Source organism: Phoca vitulina, unplaced genomic scaffold (assembly GCF_004348235.1).
Source record: "Phoca vitulina isolate PV1807 unplaced genomic scaffold, GSC_HSeal_1.0 scaffold56, whole genome shotgun sequence".
Lineage (NCBI taxonomy): Eukaryota > Metazoa > Chordata > Mammalia > Carnivora > Phocidae > Phoca > Phoca vitulina.
In genome coordinates, this window is record NW_022589759.1 from 6,564,906 (window position 1) to 6,580,563 (window position 15,658).

At 56.9% G+C, this 15,658-nt stretch overlaps 1 protein-coding gene across 3 annotated transcripts in view; it reads right to left on the reverse strand.

Annotated features, from left to right (window-relative positions):
* Window positions 1–8,388: 8,388 nt before the first annotated feature.
* CMIP (c-Maf inducing protein) overlaps window positions 8,389–15,658 on the reverse strand; it is a 227,274-nt gene continuing 220,004 nt past the window's right edge. For 2 of the 3 annotated variants that reach the window (XM_032389851.1, XM_032389853.1), the window contains 6 exons: window positions 15,206–15,346; window positions 14,415–14,462; window positions 13,154–13,300; window positions 12,235–12,340; window positions 10,662–10,732; window positions 8,389–8,591 (listed from right to left, as the gene is read on the reverse strand). In XM_032389851.1, the coding sequence (XP_032245742.1) occupies window positions 8,538–8,591; window positions 10,662–10,732; window positions 12,235–12,340; window positions 13,154–13,300; window positions 14,415–14,462; window positions 15,206–15,346 (567 nt within the window). In that variant the 3' untranslated portion in view covers window positions 8,389–8,537. The remainder of the gene's footprint in view (window positions 8,592–10,661; window positions 10,733–12,234; window positions 12,341–13,153; window positions 13,301–14,414; window positions 14,463–15,205; window positions 15,347–15,658) is intronic. The other variant, XM_032389850.1, reaches the window with a different exon arrangement.

Here is a 15,658-nt window from a genome sequence, read left to right on the forward strand (position 1 = left end):
CCGGCCTGGCGCAGCCCCAGCCCCGATCTGCCGCAGCTGGGACGGCGGAGGCGTTGGCGCGGCCCCCCTGCCTCCTGACCTGACCCGTCCGGGCCGCCACACGCCCGCCACGTCCCGCCCGCCTGCCAGCTTCCCCCTGCCCCTTTGTCCCGCGCCGGCTCTCCGCGGGCTGCCAGCTGAGCAGCCCTGACTTCCTGTTTCGTTAACCTGCAGCCCCCTCCTAGGGAGGACGGCATTTTAATAGGAACGCGGGAGGTGCTGTGCCGCGACCCCCTCCCTCCTCCGCTCTCCCACGCTCCCGTCTGCCTCCCTCCAGTCCACTCCACAACAGAGGGCGGCTGGTTGGTATGCGAACAACTCCCAAATTCTCCTCTACCCCTCCCCCACCACTCGGCCTCCGCCCCTTGCGTCTCCCTCCTGCTGCTCAGGCCCCCCACTTCCTCCTCCTGCCTTCTGCTAGTCTCTTCCTCCCTGGTGCCGAGCCCGGCCTCAGGGCCTCCGCACCGGCGCTTCCCACTGCCTGGAAGGCGGTTCCCGTCTCCACCTGCCCTAGGGGCTGGTCCTCTGGGGCTCTTCGAGGCGGGGGCACGTTAGCTCGGTGCTGCCCCCTCTTGGAGGCGCTCATTCCAGCAGCCCGCGCCTCCTTTCTCGGCTCTCTCCGCTGCAGTCCGGAGAAAGGGTTGTGGGGTCGTCTAGTGGCTGCCTCCTCCCCCAGACCGCATGGGGTGGAGGATGGCCTTTGCTTTATTTACTCCTGAGTCTGCAGCGTGCCTGGCACACAGTAGGTGTTCAGTGCATTAAAAAAAAAAAAAAAATAGTCTTATTGAGAGACGCCTGGGCGGCTCAGTTGGTCGAGCCACCTACTCTAGATTTCGGCTCAGGTCATGATCTCCCGGTGGTGGGATCGAGCCTGGCATGGGGCTCCAGGCCCCGCGGGGAGTCTGCTCCCCATTCTCTCTCTCTTCCTCTGCCCCTCCCCTTGCTCTTTCTCTCTCTCTCAAATACATAGATAAAATCTTGACAAAAAAAAAAGAACCCTTACTGAGATATAATTCACTGACCACACAATCCACCCAAGTAAAGTGTACAGTTGGGTAGTTTTTAGCACACAGCATTGTTCCGACGACACCACAGGCCCGGGAGAACATTTTCACCACTCCAGAATGAAACCCCGTGCCCCTGCCTGTCCTCCCAGCCCCTCAGCCCTGAGTAACCGGTAGTGGACTTTCTCCATAGATGTCCCTATTCCGGGCTTTCATATGATTGGAATCCTAGAATATGTGGACTTGTGGGACTGGCTTCTTTCACCTAGCACAGTGTTTTCAAGGTTCAAAGCAACACGTTTGCTCAGTGAATGAAGGAAAGGCTATGGAAGCAAGCGGAGGGCGCTCTCCTGGCGAGCTGACAGCCAGCTGGAGGAAGGACACGGATCCCTGTCAGGATCCACATCTCATGAGGGACAGAGCTCTGGGAGAGACTGCGGCCTGGCTGTCCTGGATACACACGTGATTGTCTTCAGCTCAAGGCCAATCTTTACATTGAGGTTTTCCATCCATCCATCCATCCATCCATCCATCCTACAGAAATGCAAGCTTATGATCTACCAAGTTTTCTCTTTTAAATGAATATACTACTCTTCTTTTAAAAAACCAGTTAAAGTGGACAGAAGCTTGCTTCCCAGAGGGACAGGGGGCTAGACCCTTGAACCCAGCAGCTCTGCAGGTCAGTTCTGCAAGGGCCTCCCCCTCAAGGTGTGCCCCTGAGAGACTTTCCTGCTTGGGGTCTTGAACAGCCAACGCCGGGGGAGATAGCCCCCAACCCCGTGCCCATGATGGATACCATGGGAACTCCAGGGCTATGAGCGGCTTATGATGCATTACTGCTATCCATAAAAAACCAAACAAATTCATGAGAGAATCATTGACCCACCTGCCACCTCAGCAGATCCCCTGTGGCCATTGTTGGGGGGAGGCCCCCGAGGCGACTGCCATAGCATTCGGATATACGCGGCTGAGATCCCAGAGCCCCGTGCCCACGGGATCCGACAGCCCCTTCTCCTCCCTGGCACATCAGAGAGGAGACACAGCCTGGCGTTTTCGAGAAACTGCTTGTTGTTCCTACCATTACCTTGAGAGGGGACACAAACGGCCAAGAGGCCTATTTCCAGGGGCTTGCCGGAGACCTTCGAGCCGGTCCTCAGCCTCCCGCTGCTGTGACGATGACCACACAGGCTCTGGGGAGGCTTTCATTTCTGGAGGCGTGTCTGAAGGGCAGGTCCCAGTGCAGGGATGAGGGGATCAGGAACCACACGGACAGCATCTCTCTGCCGAATCTGGGGGAGGTTGGCTCAGCATTAGCGAGGGCACGGCTGGGGGTGGGTGGGGGGAGAGCAGCAAGGCCCCATCCAAATCTGAAGAGGCTGCACTGAAACATAAAGCCAAGTCAGCTGTCCCACACTATACAGCAGTGCAGGCTGTGCATGGCACAAGGGTGCCCCTTTGAAGGGAGTCTGCGTATGTACAATGACAATTGTCCAGCAGGTGGCAGTAGGGTGTTTTGAGGCGGCGGCTTGGTGAGCTCGGGCAAGTACCGCTCGGCTGGAAGTCATGGTGGTGTTGGCAGCACTCACCCTCTTCCCTCTAAAAACTGCTTTTTTGATGCCATTTTCAAAAATTGAGGCGAAGTTCACGTAACACACCATTTCAAAGAAGCATTTACAACAATTACAGTATTGTGCAATCACCACCTCTCTCTAGTTGCAAAAAATTTTCATCACCCCAAAACAAAACCCCATTGCCATTAGGCAGTTGCTTCCTAGCCCCCGGTAAATACCAATCTGCTTTCTCTCTATATAGGTTGGCCTATTTGGGGTAATTCCTGTAAATGGAATCAAACAACATGTGGTCTTTTGTGTCTGGGTTGCTTTACCGAGCATCACATTTTCAAGATTCATCCATGTTGGAGTGTGTACCCAGAGTGCATTCCTTCTTACAGGTGGATAGTAGTCTGTTGTCTGGATTTACCACACTTATTACCTGGTCGTGGACATTTGGGTTGTGTCCACCTGGTGCCACTTTTTTTTAAGATTTTATTTATTTACTTAGAGAGAGAGGGAAAGAGAGAGCTCATGAACAGGGCAGAGGGGCAGAGGGAGAGGGAGAAGCAGATTCCCTCGCTGAGCAGGGAGCCTGACCACATGGGGCTCCATCCAGGACCCTGGGATCATGACCCGAGCCGAAAGCAGATGCTTAACCTGCTGAGCCACCCAGGTGCCCCCTGATGCCACTTTTAAAGGGGGGTGTAACACATGCAGTAAATGACATAAATCTGAAATGTGGAGCTCCATGAATGTTTAAACATCCGTGTGACTGCTGATCAAGATGGAGGGCATTTTCCTCACTCCAGAAAGTTCCCTGCTACCTTCCCAGTCAGTAATAGCACACTCCACCCCTGCGCTACCAATAACCACTGCTCTGACCTCTATAATCATAGATGCCTGGTACCTGTTCATGAACTTCATGTAAATGGGATCCGATGGCAAACCTTCATTTATGTCTGGCTCCTTTCACACACATAACATCTGTCCAATTAATTCACCTCATTGTGGGTATCCATAGTTGACTCTTTTGGTCCTTTTCTGCAGAATTCCATCATAGGACTATGTCACTGTGTCTTTATTCATTCTCCTGTTGATGGGGACCCGTGCGCAGTCCCGCCGTGTGACTACCCTGCTTTGTTTATTCTCCTCTTAGTGGACATTTGGTTTGCTTCCAGTTTTTTGGCTATAAACGTTCTCGTTTGTGTCTCTTGGTGCGCGTGAGCACTCGGCTCTCTGGAGGGCGTGCCCAGGAGCGGAGCTGTGGGGTCACAGCGTGGGCAGGTGTTTAGCTTTAGCTGGTATGCTTTCCAAAGCCGTCGAACCAATTTCTATGCCTCCCGGCCGTGTAGCAAAGCTCCCGTCAGCCACCAGCTGCAGCTCTGAACACAGGTGCAAGTGGCTTCTGGGGTCCCCAGCTGTAGAGTGCTTCCAGCTTGGCTAGGGTTTGGGCGGACATACCCGGTGACCGTGCATGGAGGCACCCTGAGGGAGCGCACTCCTCTCTTCTCAGGCACTCCTGAGAAGGAGGGAGATAGCCGGGGCACTGACACACCAGCCCTGCTTGTCCTTGAGAACTGCTGTCAGGTAGATGTGCTCATTCCAGGCCCTTCGAAGCCTGCCTTGGGGATTCAGCCGAGAAACCGAACGGCATCCTTGACTCCTTGCTGGTCTTGCCTCTCTACCAATCACCATGTTCTGCAGTTTTACTCCTAAGCTCCTCTTGAATCTGTTTCTCGACATGGTCCCTGCCCTGGTCCCAGCCCCATCCATTCACCAGCCAGCAGTGCAAAGATCTCCCCCAAATGCCCTGCTCCCTGTGCGACCTTGACCAAGACACCCAGCCTCCCCTGGCCGCCACTTCCCCGTTGGTCGAGAGGGGTCCTATTAGTCCCTGCCTCATGGGCTTGTCAGGAGGAGTCAATGAGTTCAGACGACATACAAAACCCTTGTTTCCCTGCCTGGGACACGGTAGGGGCTATGGAAGTGTTTCGTTAGAAAATGAGTAGAGAATTACAATCTCCTTGTCATTCATAGCCCTCAGGATGAATCCCAGACTTGGAAGTATGATGAATGCAATACGGGCTCATCTCACCCCCCTCTTTGCCCTCTAGTGGGTCAAATCCAGAAGATGCATTCACCTGGAGCATATGACTGTGACCTTACTTAGAAAAAAAGTCTTTGCAGATGTGATCACCTTAAGGACCTGTCCATGAGGTCATCGTGGGTCATTCAGGTGAGCCCTCAATCCAATGGCAGATGTCCTGATAGGAGAAAGCAGAGGGAGACTGGATGCAGAAGTGGGGAGGTGGGTGGCATGTGAGACAGAGGCAGAGGCTGGAGGAGTGCGGCCACAACCAGGAACGCCTCAAGGAGCCCCCAGGAGCGGGAAGAGATAAGGAAAGTCTTCTCCGCAGAGAGAGTGCGACCCTGCCGACATCTTGACTTTGTGGACTTCTGGTCTCCGGAGGCACGACAGAATACATTTCTGTTGTTTTAAGCCACCGGGTTAAAAGGGAACACAGTGAGGCTCAGCCGTGCCAGGGGGAGGGCACTAGCCGGACTCGGGGCCTCCTGCAGGGCAGGTGAGGTCAAAGGATGTGGGGCTCCCAAGCTAGCAGGAGCGGGCAGGTCCGACCAGGCTAAGGCCGGGGGGTCAGAGTGGTATTACTCCCAGAGCCGGAGCTGTGGAGGGAGGCTACCGTGAAGCTGGGATGCCCAGGGGAAGAAGCACCTTGACCTCTCTCTTCCAGCCTCCCGACCTCCCCCAGGTAGCCTGCATTCTCCAGGCTCCCCCAGAAGCCAGTGGGCAGAGGATCCCAGGTGCTGCAGAACAGAGTGAGGAGGGTTGAGGACAGGATGACCGGCAGGGACCGCCCCCCACCCCATGCATTTGGTAGTTAGGTGCACTGGTGTGAGCCAGGCCCTCCCCTGGGTGGGAAGGGTCAGCGATGGGGTAGGCGGCAGGGCCTTGCACACGCACCTGCACACGCACATCGCCACCAGCGCTGGCCATCACGAAGCCAGGGCCCTCCTGATCCTCACCGTGGCACCTGCTTTCCCTGCGTGGCCAGAGGTGGAGCAGCTAATAACCCATCACGCTCTTGGGCTGTCACTTAATGGGCGTACGGAGGCCTCTGGAGGCGAGGAGGGCAGGGACGGGGAGCAGGGATGTGGAGAGGCAGGGCGGGGAGCGAGGGTAGGAAGGTGGTGTAGGATGGACCCAGGGAGGCGGTGAGGGTGCTGCTCCAGTCTCCCGGAGAGAGATGAGGGGCCGGGCCTAGGGTGAAGGAGGTGGAAGTACAGATGGGTACGGAGACACAGGAACATTCTGGAGTGGCTTCTGAAGGCTGGCAGTGGCCCGGACATGGGGTGGGGTGAGCGATGGGGCCACTGGGCTGGGGTGACGCCCTTGCTGGGTGAGGAAACCCTGGAAAGCAAGTGACTTGGGAGAGGGGTGGAAATAAAGTCTCTCCTTGGACACACTGAATTGCCTCTTGGGGACATCTGGGTGAGGGGGCAGCTGGATGGAAGGTTCCAGGCTGTTGAACTCGGAGCGGCTTCCATAAACCAGCGGCATCTGTGTTGCCCAGAGGTCCTAGGAAGGCAGAGTCTCGGGCCCCCCCGAGACCTTGGAAATCAGAATTTGCATTTTCCCAAGACCCCCAGGTGAAGGAAAGGCACGTTGGTCCTAGAAGTTCTAAATTAGAACTGCCATAAGGGCCCTGATGCACACGTCGGCAGCCTGGGGTTTCCCCTGGGGGGTGATTTTGTCCCCTGGGGGCAAAACGTTTCGGGTTGTTAGACTGGGGGTGGGTCACATGACATCACAGGATGCCCAGAATGACCTCATGACAAAGGGGGATCTGGCCCCACATGTCAGCAGCGCCACGGATGAGGAGCCCCGGACACTCAGGAGTCCTGACCTCGGCCTGGGTCTTGTCCCCTTCCCACCCCCACCGAAAGGCCCCCTCGAAGCCATACAGAAAGGCCAGATGTCAATGAGTCACTTACAGTTTATTTTTGCCTGAAAGTATTTCACATCTCTGAACACAGCTACGTGACAGTAGTATTAACCATCAGGAAAAGCAACAGTGCGAAGGGAAAAGGTGGCATGTCTCGGTTCTTTTTTTTTTCCTTTTTTAAAGTTTTTTAAAGTTTTTTTTTTTGTCTTTTTTTTTTTTTTTTTTTTTTTTGCTTCTGCTTCTTCCTGCACCAGAGTGCTGTAAAGTATGGGACCGGAGGGGAGAGAATAAAACCAAACAACAGAAAACAACAACAACAGAAAAAAAAAAAAAAACAACACGAAACAGAACACACTCACACGCACACACAAAATAAAACCTGGCACGTAAAATGAATTAAGACTGAAACCCAATTTCTTTTTTTTTTTCCTTTTTTAAAAAAATGAGGGCATAGTCGGGGGGTAATAAAGTCTACCTAGCAAAGTATAAAACGACAAAAGCATGGTTTCCATTGAATAAGATTAAATATATATAAAACAATTACATTGACTGGGGGTTAGGTCTGGAGGTGCCGAGGGGGCGGTATTTGTGCTAAACCAACAGAAAACGGGGCTTGGGGGGGAGAGGGGACCCCAAGTAAACCATAAAAGGGCTGTTCTGTACAGTGAGGGCTTGTTAAGAAAAAGCCGACTGTTTACAAAAGAAACGGAGGTTGGTTTGTCCTCGGGCCCGGGGTGGGGACAGAAGGGGCATCTGTGCTGCAGTGGCCACATTCATGGGGGGCGGGCTGGGCAGTCAGGCTGGTGGAGGCGACGTCTCTCTCTTCTCCCAAGAGACCATGCAAAGAAGCGGGCATGCATGAGGAGACCACACGAAGCACAGGACGGCGGGGAGGCCGCGGGCCGCAGTCTTGGCAGGGACAGGGATGGCAGAGGCCACCAGAGATGGGAGCTCTCCGGGGCAGGGGGCAGGGAGGACAGGTCAGCACCCCCCCCCCCCCCCCGTGTAAAAGGGGGCTGAGAGAAAGCTGGGGCCTGGCGGGAGCAAGACTACAATGTGGGCACCCCACTTCCCGCCACCCCCCCGGCCAGACCCCCACCCGTGAGCAAGCTGGAGACAGCTGGGACTTGGAAATGCACAGTGGGGGCGGGCGGGCAGACGGACGGCCGAGCTGTAGCATACAGAATCCATTACGAAAAAGCAATTAATTTTCCAAGGAGGTTTTTTTTTTTTTGTCGGTTTCCTTTAAAAAAATAACAATAATACTACCACTACCCCAACAGCTGACTGGTTTGTACAGTACTACAGGCCAGGGGCGGGCGGGGTGGGAGGGCGGGAGGGAGGGAGGGTCAAAGACTTCATAAATAAGAGGCAGGTCCCAGACCCGCAATTTGTCAACATTTCTTAAATAGGCGCATTATTTAAATCTTATGTACAACAAGAATCACTTTGCATAGCAATGGCGAGGACACAGGACGGTGCGATGACATGTCTGGGTTTTCTTGTCCCAATGGCGGGGGGGCGAGTTCTCGGTCGAGCCTCTTGAGGAAGAAAGCTTCCTTCCTCGGCCTCAAGGCCCATCGGGGTCGTGTGACGGTGGCATCGGGGTTGACTTTTCCCACACAGCATTAAACACAAAGGCAAAGAAAATCCACAAAGGGTCCCCCTCCCCAAGCCCCCCACCCCCACCCCACCCCCAACCCCGACCCGCTGATGCTCCTCTGGTTGCTACAAAGTCCATTTTAGATCAGGTCAAGGTTTCCAATTATGAAGCTAAAAGAATTAGGTGGGGCTGGGCGTGCTTACGGCCCCCCCTCCCCACCCCCTCCCCCCTCCGCCCTCTGCCCCCAGAAAGACTCCCCCATCTATCTCACAGCCGGGACGCTGGGGGTGGGACCCCAGGACCGGCGCTCTACGGCTATTAGTCAAGAGTTGTGTGTCGCAGCTGCAAACTCCTTCCTGCCGAGCCGGGAGGTTCACCAGGCTTCCGTGTAGCGGACGTCCACCTCCTTCAGATTGGGGAGCTTGGCCTGTGGGGCAGCAAGAAGGAGCTGGTCCCTTCCAGCACCCGACCCCGCGGGCCCGGCTGCCCTGCCTCGGTGGCTGTGGGTCCCGCCTTGCCCTCCCCCCACCTTGCCACCGAGGGCTCCCTGGAGCTCAGAGCTGGGTGACCTCGGGGAGAACACAGCACATGGGGTGTGCCCAGCCCCGGAGATCGTGGGCGACAGCTGCTGGGAATTCCACGCCCCCCTCCTCTGAGAGGCTGTGCATCCCTGGCTCTGTAGGCGGGAAGCCCGGGGCGAGAGCCCCAGCTCTGCCACTTGCTGGTCACAGGACCCAGGGCAGAGCCCCCAGCCTCCGGGAGCCTCAGGAGACGTCTGCGGAGCGAATGGGATCCAGTCCTCCGCTCCCAGGACGGTGCTAAGGACAGAATACCTAACGCACAGCACGCCCGCGGCCGACACACGACGGTATGCTCTGCCGATGGGGACTATTCTCCCTTTTCCTACTGCTTACATCCCATCATTACCAGCCATCGGGCACGCGAATGGAGCGGGATCACGGGATCCCCGTAAGGGCAGGTACTGGGGGGGCGGAGAGTCTCCCCGCTCAGGACACTCGGTCAGATCCTCCCAGACAATCCCACCTGCTATTGCTCAGAGCCGCTTCCTGCTCTCTATCCCTGCTACCTAGACAAGTTCCTCCCTTCTTTTATAAACAGCTGGCTTTCTCTCCACAAGCCTCCCCTGCACAGAGAGGGCTAACGGCTCTCCTCCCCGCACTCCCTCCCTTCCCACCTGCCCGTGCACCCCGGCCAGGGCGACCTTCTACCGCGCGTGCGTACACACGAGCGCACACAGCTCCTTGGTGCTTCTCTGCTGGGGCCCAGCTCACGGCCCCCCGCTCCCCAGGCAGAGGTGACAAACTGGGGGCCTGCGGTCACCCTGCAGCACTGTAAAAAACCCTTTAAGCCAGCCTCTCAAAATCAGGAGACTGCAACACAGGGATGTGGTCTCCAGGTTCTCCTGGACGGGGCAGTGGTCTGGAGGGCCTCGCCCGCCTGCCTCTCGAATGCATCAAAGTGGCTCTTCTCCACAGGTGGCTGACTACGTACACCCTTTTGCTGCTCGGTTGCATCGTCTGGATCTGGGTTCCTTCAAGTTTAGGGGCAGAGCAGTCTTTGGCAGTGGGCTCCCTGCTGGTGAGGATTCCCTCCGAGGGGCTTCCAGCGTGCGAAGGCGCCAGTGGGCTGGTGGTACCACCTGGCCGCCTGGCCCGGCCCTTCCGGCGTCCTCGGCACTGGCTAAGTGCAGCCCCGCTCGCTCCTTCGGGGGCAGAGGGTACCGGGCCCAGGGAGACGGGGGCAGGGGGCTGCTGAAGGCCCGGCTTCCCCAACCCCCAAGACCTGTTTTACAAACAAAATGTGTCCTGCCTTTCCCCACTCAGATCCTTTTTCCTTTCCCCAATTTTATCTTGCCAGCCTAGCCCAGGCTGCCAGTCCAGGCTCTTATCTGCGAGATTGCACCAGCCCCATAAATGTGCTTCCTGTTTCTACTCTTCCTGGCACCGCCTCCGGCCCCCGCAAAAAAATCAGTTTTCCTGGTAACGGCCAGAACAAGCGTTTACAAGCAGAACTCACTACATTGCTTAGAGCCTCTGAAAGCTTTCCACTGAATTTGGATGAAATCCGGAGCCCTTCTGTGACCTACGAGGCCTTATGAAGTCTGGCCCCAGTCTATTCTTACCCTCTAGTCACATCTGCCACAAAGTCAGTTCGTGCCAACCCTTTCTGCCTCGGGACCTTTGCACTTGCTTTTCCTCTCACCCTTTGCATCTGTGGCTTATCTTTCAGGTCTCAGCTTATGCGGCCTCTGCTTCAAAGGGACCATCCCTATTTCCAATCTACCCATTCTCTGCTGGCTTCCTCTTTATCACTCCTTTCAACCTGCCATTATTCCATTTACTGCCTTTCCTGCTGGAGCGTAAGCTCCACGAGGGCGAAGCGCCAGTATCTAGATGCTGGTGGATGGATGGATGGAAGGAAGGAAGGAAGGAGAGAAGAAAGGAGGGAAGGAGGGAGGGAGGGAGCAAGGAATCACCTTCAGATCTTCATAGGTGTCAGCCGAGAGCTTGGTGCTGTTCATGTTTAAGCTGCAGAGACTCTTCATGGCTGTACAAGGACAGACAGACACAGTCATGAAGTCAGTGAGACCCCCACAAGGGTGGCTGCAGGTATGGGGCAGTCAAGCTGGGGGACTGACTGTTAGGGCCCAGGCCCCTGATGAGGAGATGGGGTGGGAGAAGTGGAGTTTCAGGGGTACGGCCGGGCCCACCAGTCAGAAAGGCAGGCGCTGGTCTGGACCTATGTTCTCTCCCTGCTCTCTCAGCCTCCCTCCACTGCCTGTACCCCAAATGTCCCCAGAGCTTGCCTGCCACACCGTAGATCGCCCCAGGGGACCAGGCCTGGCCCGTCCTCCAGGGGAACTCTGCAAGCTCTCCCGGGAGGGCTGACCCAGGCCCCAACTTCTTGAAAGCAGGCCTCAAACTTTGGTTTGGTCAAGAGTCGCTCGTTAGAGATGTGACGCTCGGCTCCACTCCTGGGCGCTGAGCCAGGGACCCTGAGACTCTAATGACAGTGTCCAAGAAGCGCATTTGTACAGAAACGTCTCCGAGCCTCATCTTCTCTGCCCTCCATTACTCCCGTCTCCTGTGCCCACCCTGCCCAAGCCATCTGGAGTTTGCCAACAAGCTTGCAGGATCCATGGCCACTGCCCAGCATACCCCTCCTCGGCCACTTCCTACGTATGTGTCTTGTCCACCCAGATCCAGTCACCTCCCTGGGAAGCCTTCCTCGATTCCTCCCAGCCAAGGTATGGGGCCTCTGGTCTAAACCAGTGGGTCAGAAATGGGACGTGCAAAGTCTCAGGCGTAGCACCCAAGAGTTTAGTCCAGGGGATGAGGGTTGGGGTACAGGAATCAGCATTCCTGAGTTCCCTGAGTGTGAACGTGTGTGTATGTATATATATTTAAAGATTTATTTACTTTAGAAAGACCAGAAAATGTACGAGGAGGGAGAGGGGCAGAGGGAGAGAAGCTCAAGCAGACTCCCTGCTGAGTGCGGAGCCCGACGCGGGGATCGATCCCACGACCCATGAGATCATGATCTGAGCCTAAACCAAGAGTTGGACGCTCAACCGACTCAGCCACCCAGGCGCCCCTTCTATTAGGGCAACGCTTCTCAAACTTGAACAGCGCACGGGAATCACGTGGGCACCTTGTTAAAATGCAGTTTCTGAGTCAGCAGGTCTGGCGCAGGACCTGAGGATTTGCCCCTCCAGCCCCAGGGGATGGCTGCCGCTGGTTAGGGCCACAGTGTCCCGAGCACTTTCCTGGAACCTGCTTCCTCAGGCAAGTATCTGGAAGGTATGTACTCACTTTCCCTTTTTTTCCTAGAATATAAGCTCCCCGAGGGCAGGGATATTTCCCCTCCTGTATTGTTCCTAGCACCGAGAATGGTGCCTGGCGCCCAGCAGGTGCTCAGTGAACACGTCTGGAATGAATATAGCCCAGCACACAGCACAGTGCAGGGCGCAGCGCGCGCTTAGCCGAGGTCTGCTGAATGCACGCATGCAGCACGCCCTCCCCCACTCTGGCAGCCCCCTCGGGACTCACAGCTGAGGGCCAGCAGGCCGGCGTCGGTGACGGGCGTCTCGCACAGGTTCAGCACCTGGAGCATGGTGAGGTGTTCCGACAGGAGCCGCAGGCCGGCGTCTCCAAACTGTGGAGCAGAGAACCTCTCAGCCCTGGGGCTCCACCAGCCTCCCCCAGGCACCCAGGGAAATGACCTTGAAGCTGGGGTAGCAGTGGAGGAAGGCGATGGGGACAGAGCCACAGCCCTCCAAGCCCCGGGGGTCTGCTGCTCTCGCTTCTCTCCAAGGACTCAGTGCTTCTCGTGACCTGGGTTCGAGTCCAGCTTCTGCTGGTGGGATGTGGAGACCAAAGCAGCTTTCCCCGGGCAGGACAGTGGGACGGGGTGGGAGACAGCCAGGAACACCCTGGTTTCTCCCCTGAAAAACGAGGGCGCCAGTGGAGCCTACCCGTCCCAGGGGTGGCGTGGGGACCACATGCACTGATCCACGGGAGGTGCTCAACAGTGCAAATGATCCTGAGCACGGGCAGCAAGCAGCCGTGTGCTGTGGTTGTTATTACAACAAAAAGACCCACGAGCTACCCGTGTGCTCCCCAGGCAGGTGCATGAGACCAGCCCACCTCTCAGCCTTGCCTCTCGGGCCTTCTAAGACTTTGCCCAGCACATCCCTGCCCTGGGCCTCAGCAACTGCACCTGTGAAATGGGCCATTGGGCTTCATGAGATCCTAAACCTCCTCTGGCCTCGGGAGTGGGTGCTGGGCGGGGGAGGGGGTGTGGTAATCAGGAGACAGGGCCACGGGCTCTGGGCAGAAGGGCCAGCCACGGAGGGGAGTCCCAGAGCAGGAGCGGAGCAGGGGTGCATGGGGGCATGAAGGCGGGTGCAGGTGCAGGACGCGGGGGGCGGTGGGAGCACGGAGCAGGGCGCGGGCAAGCAGTGTGCACCTGAGTGGACCACAGGTTGAGCTGCTTGAGAGAAGGCAGTTTGATGAGGTGCTCGGCGCAGGCGCTCGTTACGTTGGTGAAGGCCAGACTGAGGTTCTCCAGGTTCCCGAAAGAGCCGGAGCTCAGCAAACGAGCCAAGTCGGCATCCTGCAGACAGACGGGCTGCTGGGGTGTCGGGGAAGGCCTCGGGCTGCGAGCAGCTCCTGAGACCCCGTCGTACCCCTCTCCCCACCTCCCTTCCCCTGCCCCGCAGAGAGCTGTAGCTGGGGGCAGCTCATCCCCAGGAGGTGGGGTGACGCTGGGGCTCGGGGGGGGGGGGTTGGGCCGAGGGGGCTGTCGGGGAGGGAAAGGCTGCTTGCACGTCCCCGGGGGTGAGGGAGAAAGCCTCCAGTGCTGTGACTCACGCCCTGAATCACCAACTGGGGTGTTCTGAGGCCACGTCCCTCCCACGGGTGTGTGTGCATGCGCACGTCCATGTGTGCCTGGCCAACTCACCCTCCCAGGCAGCACCTTGTGCCCATTTCCCACCTGTGAACACTGAGGTCCCCCCAACTCTAAGGCCTGTGTAGATCAATGCATGTGTGAGCACTAGACCAAGAGGTCACCGAGGGTAAAATCCGTTCTCCCTTCCACCTTAGTGACTGAATCCTTGAGTTTTAGCGGTCAGCCAGCTGCCCTGAATTAAGTAAGGCTAGTCTCCCAGCCAGGTGTGGCCATGTGCTGAACCTGGACAATGGTATCCAGGGAGATGTGTCTACTGAACTTCCAGGCAAGTCCCGAAAGGGAAGGGGCATGTTCTTCTTTGCTCCTCCTCCTCCGGCTGGTTTGAATGCAGACATGATGGCTAGAGCTTGAGCAGTCTTTTTGGACCATGAGGTGGAAGTCTCATGCCAAGGACAGTGAGGCAGCAGGACAGAAGGAACTGAGATCCCTGCAGACTTGTTAATGGGGCCGGAAAGAGGCACCAACTTCATAGTGCTATTGTGGTCATAAAATGGACTCATGACCCAGCAGCTGATACAGAAACGCTCCATGGGTATTAGCTATTATTACTATTACTAACTGGTAACATTAACATTAATATCAACAATAATCTTTATCCTGTTTGGTTTCCTGCACCCCGGTTGCCTCCTGGAAAAGCTGGCCTGTCGAGGACTACGTTGTCTTGTTCGCGTCCGCCAGATGCTGCTGCTCCCCAGCGGGGAGCCCTACCCACCTTCTTCCCTCCACCTGGCCCCACAGAAGATTGAAGCCAACTCACTGTGGACTTGGAGGGCAGTGTTAGCCTAGTGGGCCCGCCTTTCCTTTGCTGCAACAGAAACAGACTGATTATGACCCATTCTCTCCCCTGAGCCTCCATCCTGCACACCCCCCCCCCCATTAACATCACACATAGCGCCAGGTTCACTTCTGGGTGGTACAAGGCAACAACATGGGGGTCTTGGTCTTGGGGCAGACCCTGAGACAAGGTTGGGGTGGAGTTGGGTTTATTAGAGAGGGGATCCCAAGAAATACCAGCAGGGGAAGGGAGACAGTGAAGCCCCTTCAGGAAGGGAGTGTTCGCGCACAGCTACCGCTGGGGGCCTCTGGGTCATGTCTCAGAGGTGTCCCACCCGCGCGGAGAGGGAGCTGGGGTATTTACACACCCTCCCCTATCAGCCACTGGGTGAGAGCTGCTCCAGGGGACCAGGGGCATGAGTTCGTTGCCATTCTGAAGTCCAGCCCTGGTGCCCCTAAAGAAGGGCCTAAGGCACATGGATAATGTGTGTGTGTGTGTGGGGGGGTGACAGTGACTGGCGTGCGTGACGCTGGGGGTGAGGACGCATTCCTGGCACGGCCAAGGAGGAGCTTTGTGACGGTGGGCCACTGACTTGCCCTCTCTGTGATCATCTGGAAAGTGGCAGGTGGTAGTCCCGACTTCTCTGGGTCTGGAGAACTCACCGGGACAGAGGCCCGTGCAGGTGCGGTGGTCCTGGCCTCTGCCCCACCGCTCCCCAGCTGTGCTCTCTGGCTGGGCCAGCTCTGGAGCCGCGAGCCGGGCTGTGCACTCACCAGCTCCTTGAGCTCCCGCTGCCGGTCGCACAGCTGCTCGTACATGCGCTTGCCCACGCCCGTGCTCTCCAGGGTTGAGATGATCTGCAGCTGGGTGTCGTTGTTGTCGATGATGTTGTATTCCAGCATCAGGCACAGGATCTGCCCGAGAGCAGGGGAGGCACCTTACAGCCGGCCCGAGACTCCGGGCAGGGCTGCTCCTTACAGGCACAGACGGCCAAACCCCCTCAGCCTGGGCCAACAGCCCCATGCACCAGGGGACAGGGGTCTATGGATAAGCTCGGTGTGCTCTCTGCACCTCAAAATCTTATCCTGAAAACGAGCAACCGTGCTCTCCCCTCTCTGCCTTTCCGGCTGTGTGATATTGGGCAAATCGCCATCCGCAGCTTCCCATCCATACAATGGGAACACTCATGTGTACTCAGCTGAGCACAGAGCAGGCCCTTGGCAAAT